Consider the following 7,579-nt stretch of genomic DNA (forward strand, 5'->3'; position numbering starts at 1 on the left):
AGTTTATTTGCCTCACACCAGGTGAGATTTCCTGCTGGAGACAGAGAAGGACGCTGAGCCCCAGGGCTTCCCTGAGGGTCACCAGGGATCCAGATCACCCCGCCACATTCTCGTCCTGGGTTTCAGAGGGGTTCTTGAGCATGCTTTTCATCTGCCACGTGCAGAACTTGGAGGCCTGCTGAGGCCATTCTGGGAGACAGACAGGTGGGCCCACGTCTGCACTCGGAGCAGCTGGGTAGGAGATACGTGGTCAGCAGCAGGAAGGGGTCCAACAGGAGATGGGTCTGTAGACCAGGGTGGGGCAGGAGGGCTGGACGCACCCAGAGGACTGGCAGGAAGAGGCCACACACATGACAGGTTTGTAGCTCACAGGCAGGCACACAGAGGACTGGCAGGAAGGGGCCATGCATACAATGGGTTTGCAGTTCACGGGCCTGCAGCAGGACACCTGGCAGCTCACAGGCACGTACACGGCTGCCTTGCAGCTCACGGGCCGGCACACGGAGGACTGGCAGGGGCTGGGCGAGCAGCAGCCAACCTGGCAGCCTGTGGAGCAGCTGGTGTGGCACATGTTGTCTTGGGGCTGGCTGGTGTGGGACTGGAGGGCAGTGATGTCTGCAGGCTCCTTCCCTGGCAGCCTTTATACCCAGGCTGTGGGCGTCCCGGAACACAGAAGCACGACTGTTGACTTCCTCATGGCTGTTTCCGCCGTGTTCCCAGAATCTTCTTTCCTGGGATGCACTTCCTATGTTAGGCTCCACCATAAATGAACTTGGCTTTGAGGCCAGGTTGCCCTTCTGTAAACAGGGTATTCTGGTTTGACTACATGGGGCTCATGTGGTTTTCCAGACCATAATTGTGCACAGAGCACCCTGATTCGACTCAGAGTACTGTGTTCTTTTAGTCAGTTTTCTCTCATGCCATCAATGAAGATTGAAGGCAATAACGTCGTTTGAGCTTTTATTCTGCACAGGGAACATTAAGGCTGGAGTCTGCAAACTGAAGTCTGCAGCGTGAGTCTGGCCTGCTGCCTGTTTGTAAATAAAGTTTTACTGGCTGCAGCCTTGTCCATGTCTGCGGCTGTCTAGGGCTGCTTTTGCACAAGCATGCTGAGCAGTTGTGGGAGAGACCAGGTGACAGCAAAGCCTGAAATGCTTACTATCTGCCTTTAAAGAAACTCTGCCCACTCCTGCCTTCTACTGATCCATACAGAAGTTTATTGTTTATGCAGCAAATATATACTGTGCGCTGGCAGTGGAGACAGTCTAGCCTCGTGAGCCTTCCCGGGCAACGAGTGAGTGGATGGAGAAAGGAAAGCACGAGGTGATTCCAGGGAGGGCTGGGTCCCAGAAAGGAAAACAGGTTCAGCAGAGAGAGTGGGTGGCTGGGGGCCCCTGCGAGGAGGCAATGCTGAGCTGCACTGGGTGACATGAAGGGCTCAGGATGGTGTGTGTTCCAGGCAGAGGCACCGTGGGGTGTGAGGACACTTTGCAGAAATGGCCATGCTCCAGGAGTGGTGGGGAATCGACTGACATCATGAGTTGTAGGTTGCTGGCTGTCACGTGTGTTGACATCCCTGCATCTCACCTTCCTTGGGTTAGGAATAAGGTAGAACCTTCTTCCATGTATTTTGAATTCTGTGCTAAAAAGAGTTTGTCAAGACTTTTGTCCCTTTATTTATAAAGATGGTCATATTTTTCTTAAAATTTGAATGAACAAATAACGGGTACAGGTTTTGAATAAATTTGGGCAAGCTGAGGGATTTAAGAGTTGGGTTAGGTTTATGAACCAGCCATTTCCTCTTTAAAGGCCCTCTTAGGGTTTTTGCTCTGCCCCCTCTTTTCTGCGTAGAGCTTATCTGGGGTGAGGGTGAGACTTAGAGGCTCCTTCTGGGGAGATGCCTTTGTCCCTGGTCCCATCTGCTTGACCTCCATTGTTCCCCTGCTCCTATGGTCCTCCTTGGTCTGTTCCTGATGAGAGGATAAGGGATAAGTAGGTAACCTAATGCTGCTTGGTTGGCCTAACTCAGGGGTCCCCAAACTATGGCCTGCGGGCCGCATGCAGTCCCCCAAGGCCATTTATCTGGCCTCCGCCGCACTTCCGGAAGGGGCATCTCTCTCATTGGTGGTCAGTGAGAGGAGCACTGTATGTGGCGGCGCCACAAAGCACTGCATCGCCCACGTACAGTACTACTTCCGGTGACGCGGGATGCACGCGTCACGGCTCCAGAAGCGCGTCATATCACTTGTTACAGCTAGCAGTGACAAATATGAAACCGGACATGGACCATCTCATGCGCCAAAAGCAGGCCCATAGTTCCCATTGAAATACTGGTCAGTTTGTTTATTTAAATTTACTTGTTCTTTATTTTAAATATTGTATTTGTTCCCATTTTGTTTTTTTTACTTTAAAATAAGATATGTGCAGTGTGCATAGGGATTTGTTCATAGTTTTTTTTTATAGTCCGGCCCTCCAACGGTCTGAGGGACAGTGAACTGGCCCCCTGTGTAAGAAGTTTGGGGACTCCTGGACTAACTCATGTCTTGACTCTATAACCAGTCGTCCACTGAGGCTGCAGGCTCATCCTCCCCCACAGTCCTGAGGGTTTGTTCACAGGTGACTATTTGCGCTGTGCCTCCTCAATCAGACCTTGAAACTTTGAGCAGAGCAAGTGATGTCTGAGCCAAGCTTTGTACCCCTTTTGGGACCCAGGGGGTCTTGCTGATGCTCAGAGCATCAGCTCCTGTGTCAGGACTGGCATGTAGGCAAGGCACGCCTTTGTGCGGGCACCTTTCTCCCAGGGAACTCAGTACAGTGCTAGGAACTGGACTGTCAGTTTCTGACCAACAGGGTTTCTTCTGCGCCCCAACTCACCCTTAACCTGGACAGGCAGGGGGACTGGTGTGGGTAGGAGCCCACATCCATTAAGGATCTATGCCTCGAGCACCCACACTGCCTCCTGGGCCCAGCCTTGGAAGGCTGTCCACTGCAAGGAGGGTGGGCCGCTGGGGTCAGAAGGGGAAACGAGTGTGCAGATGGCATCCCTGTCAGATCTTGTGGCTCAGCCGCTCTGAACTCAGATTTGAGAACAAGTCTTTATTTTCTGGCTTCTACCAGACGGGGCACCCACAGAGGGGACTCAAAGGAGGACAAAAATGCAAATGCATATTTTTCTGCACAAACATTTTATTGATTATAGCACTTGGCCTTTGTCACATGGAAAGCAAGCTCTCAGTCCTACGAAGGAGGCTCCTGGAGGTCCCAAGTCCACCCCAGCGAAGGATTTGTGGGTCATCTCTTTTCAAAAAGGGATGGACAGCACGTTCAAATCTGCATTAGGCAACAACTGTGTGCTCACTGATGGGAGAGGAAAGGTCCTAGCACCAGCAGAGGGGCTCCAGGGGCTCCTAGGAGAGGAGAACTGTGTTCAGGAGCAAGGACAGCAACCTGAGAGGCAGAGGATCGAGCTGGGCAGTAGCAGAAAGTCTGGGCTGTGGTAGAGACTCAGCAGGCAGGGCGGGGGCACATGGGGCCGCAGAGCAGGGACATGCAGGAGGCTGGGCAGCAGCAGCTGGGCTGGCAGGAGGAGACGGGCACACAGCAGGCAGGCCTGCACACAGGGCGGTAGATGAGGGACACGCAGGAGGAGGGTCTGCAGCAGGATGAGGGGCAGGGGGTAGGCTGCCAGCACGAGGGGGCTGGGCAGGGGGCGGTCCCAGAGCATATGGGCACACAGCACACAGGCTTGCTGCAAACAGGTGTACAACAGACTGGCATGCAGCAGACAGGCTTGCAGCAGATAGGCACACAGTAGGCCTGCTGGCAGGGGGTGGGAGCACAACAGGTGGGCTGGCAGCAGCTGGAGACACAGCAGGTGGGCTGGTAGCAGGTAGGGACACAGCAAGAGGGCTCACAGCAGCTCTCTGGACAGTTGTCCACCTGGCAAGAGGAGCTGGTGCAAGAGTCACAGGAACCTGGCAGGCAGGTGCAGCTGTCATAGCTCAGGTCACTGGAGCAGGCGGACAGGGTGGACGTGGCCATGGTGGGGCAGTGGTAGTGGAGGTGAGCTGGGAGGAGGTTGTGAGTGTGTGTGTGTGTGTGTGTGTGTGAGGTGCTCGCTCTGTGGGCTTTTATATCCTCCTTGGTGCGTGGTGCCCCAGCAGGAGGCTCCCACGCCTTACCTTCCTTGTTGGTGTTTAGACTGGTTTGCAGGAGAACCTTCATTAGTTCTGGTTTATTTTCTATAATTAGTTTTTACTCATTGAACTTGTGAGTATGTTGCAGGACTCTGTTTTCCCATCTGTTCTTTTTCTGGCTCCAGAAAACTTGTGAAAAATATAAAGCAAGTTTTTGCTGAGTGACTGCCTCAGGTTCTAACATCACATTCACGGAAGCAGCTGGTGTGAGATAAATTCAGCGCCACTAGCAGCCCTCTGTTACACCAGCTGTGTCCATGTGAGGACATGGCAGAAAAGACACCCAGCACCATTGCAGCCCAATACATGAAGTGTCTGAGAAGACTGTTAAGAGGGTCAGACATGAACAAAATAATAAACTTGACCAAAAACTACACACAACATATGTTCACCGGGGACTTGAGAGAGTTATGAGCAAACACTCAGAATGATGTTGTCCTCCACTCTCCCTGGTCAGTCCATCATAGGTATAATTTAAATCAAACCCCAAAGGAAATTTTTTTTTTTGACAGAGACAGAGAGAAAGTTAGAAAGAGGGACAGATAGGGACAGACAGGAAGGGAGAGAGATGAGAAGCATCAGTTCTTCATTGCAGCATCTTAGTTGATCATTGATTGCTTTCTTATATGTACCTTGACTGGGGGGCTTCAGCAGAGCGAGTAACCCCTTGTGCAAGCCAGCGACCTTTGGGCTTGAGCCAAAGACCATGGGGTCATATCTATGATCCCACAATCAAGCCAGCAACCTCACACTCAAGCTGGTGATCCCGCACTCAAGCCAGATGAGCCTGAGCTCAAGCCGGTGACCTTAGGGTTTCATACCTGGGTCCTCTGCATCCCAGTCCGACATTCTATCCACTGTGCCACTGCCTTATCAGGCAGAAAATCCTTTTAGTATACAAATTGAAGATCTTAAACTGCCAGAAAATATTTGCACTATGCGTGATAGATGGTAGGTTAGCATGAAAATGAAAAAGTCCTTACAAGCAAACCAAGGTGAGATACAAAACAATAAAATACAAAATTCAAACACTCAAATTTCCTTAAGCATATGAAAAGCTACTTGATCTCATTAAAAATTCAAGTTTCTCATCCCTGGCCGGATGGCTCTGTTGGCTGGAGCATCATCCCAAAACACAGAGGTTGCCAGTTTGATCCTAGGTCAGGGAACATACAGGAGCAGCTTGAAGTTTCTGTCTTTCTCTCTCTCTTGCTGAAATCAATAAATTTAAAATTTTTTTTAAATAAAGTTCTCAGATTAAAACATGGATGTCCCATCCATAAGATCAACCATGATTTACAATGCCGACAATGTCCGGAGCTGCTGAGGGTGGGGGCCTCACTGTTAAGAGTGTACAGTATATGATAACACATAATCCAACATTTACCATTTTAACTATTTTGAAGGATATAATTCAGTGGCATTCAGTACAGTCACAGTGTGTGCAACCACGACCACTCTCTCGTTCCAGAACATTCTCATCACTAAGAAGGAAACCTTGTATTATTAAGCAGTCTTTTACTGTCCCTGTCAAGCACCACTCTGCTTTCAGTCCCTATGGATTTGCCTGCTCTGCACATTTCATATAAAAGGAATTATATAATATGAGATCACTTGTGTCTGGCTTATTCCACTGAGCATAATGTTTTCAAGGTTGATCAACATTGTAGCGTGTGTCAGAGCTTCATTCCTTTTTATAACTGAATAGTATTCAATCCTGTGGAATATACCACATTTTATTTATCCACTTATTAATTGATGGACAATTGATTTGTTTCCACCTTTTGACTAATGTGAATAATTATACTACGAACATTGTTGTACAAGCTTTTGTTTGAACACCTGTTTTGAATTCTCTTGCATTCTCTAGGAGTGGAATTGCTGGGTCATATGGTGGAACTGCCAGAATGTTTCCACAGCAGCTGCATCATGTTACATTTTCACTAACAATCAACGAGGATTCCAGTTTCTCCCTGTGCTCACTGACATGTTATTATTATTTATTACTATTATATTATAGCTCCCTTAGTGGGTATGAAGTGGTATCTTATCATGATTTTGATTTCCATTTCTCAGATAACCAAATGATACTGGGCTTCCTTTCATGTGCTCATTGGCCATTTGTATATCTTCTTTGGATAAAGGTCTATCAAAGTGCTCTGGCCATTTTTAACTGGATTGTTCGTCTTTTCATTGCTGAGTTATAGGTGTTCTTTATGCATTCTGGATAATAGGTCCTTATCAGAATTATGATTTGCAAATATTTTTTCCTTATTCTGTGGGTTGTGTTTTCACTCTCTTGATGGTGTCCTTTGATACCTGACACTTTTTAATATTTATGAAGTCAAATTTATCTATATTTTCTTTTGTTGATTGTGGTTTTGGTGTTCTATCTAGAAACTACTGCCAAACCTAAAGTCATGCAGATTTAGTCTTAGAATTTCTTCTAAAAGTTTTATTCATTAGCTCTTATATTTAGGTCTTTGACTTATTTTGAGTTAATTTTTATATATGGTGTGAGGTAAGGTTCAACTTCATTCTTTAACATTAACATGAATACCCAGTTGTCTCAGCACCATTTGTTGAAGAGATTATTCTTTCCTCTTTGAATGGTCTTGATACCCTTGTTGAAAATAATGCACAGAGAGATGTGTAGTAGAATTGAGCATCTGAAACCTGTATACTTTTGTTAGCCAGTGTCACCCCAATAAATTCAACTGAAAAAAAAAGAAAGAAAATCAATTGATCATAGTTGTATACGTTTATTTCTAAACTCTCAATTTTATTCTTTCCGTGATCTATATGTCTATCCTAATGCCAGTACCACTGTGTTGATTACTATAGTTTTGTGGTAAGTTTTATTTCTTCTTTTCTAATTTAGATGTCTTTTATTTCTTTTTCCTGCCTAACTTCTCAGGTTTGGACTTCTAGTACAGTGTTTAATAAAAGTGGTGAAAATAGTCATCCTTGTCTTGTTCCTGATCTTAAGGAGAAAGCTTGCAGTTTTTCACCATTGAGCATGATGTTAGCTGTGGGTTTTTCATAATGTCCTCTGTTATGTTGAGAAAGTTCCCTTCTAGTCTTAATTTGTTGAATGCTTTTATCATGAAAGACTGTTGGCTTTTTTTTTCAGATGATTTTTCTGCATCAATTGAAATGAGTGTGTGGGATTTTCCCCTTCATTTGATGAATATGGTGCATTTCGTTTATTGGTTTTCATATTTTCCACTCTGGCATTCCTGGGATCAACCCCACTTGGTTGTGTATAATCCTGTTAATATGCTGTTGGATGCAGTTTGATTGTATCAAGATCTCAGGGTCCTGAATAGTGATCCTTCCACTGGAGCTGCCACAAATTCCGTGTAGCATCTTTTCCTACCATT

At 46.8% G+C, this 7,579-nt stretch overlaps 2 protein-coding genes across 2 annotated transcripts; both read right to left on the minus strand.

The window, feature by feature from the left end:
• Positions 1–250: 250 nt before the first annotated feature.
• Positions 251–571, minus strand: LOC136323138 (keratin-associated protein 12-1-like). Its single transcript, XM_066254954.1, has one exon. It carries the CDS (start codon positions 569–571, stop codon positions 251–253), a length of 321 nt encoding a protein of 106 aa, XP_066111051.1.
• A 2,933-nt stretch (positions 572–3,504) lies between these two features.
• Positions 3,505–4,041, minus strand: LOC136323139 (keratin-associated protein 10-8-like). Its single transcript, XM_066254955.1, has one exon. It carries the CDS (start codon positions 4,039–4,041, stop codon positions 3,505–3,507), a length of 537 nt encoding a protein of 178 aa, XP_066111052.1.
• Positions 4,042–7,579: the final 3,538 nt, after the last annotated feature.

Source organism: Saccopteryx bilineata, chromosome 2 (genome assembly GCF_036850765.1).
Source record: "Saccopteryx bilineata isolate mSacBil1 chromosome 2, mSacBil1_pri_phased_curated, whole genome shotgun sequence".
In the NCBI taxonomy this organism is placed as follows: domain Eukaryota; kingdom Metazoa; phylum Chordata; class Mammalia; order Chiroptera; family Emballonuridae; genus Saccopteryx; species Saccopteryx bilineata.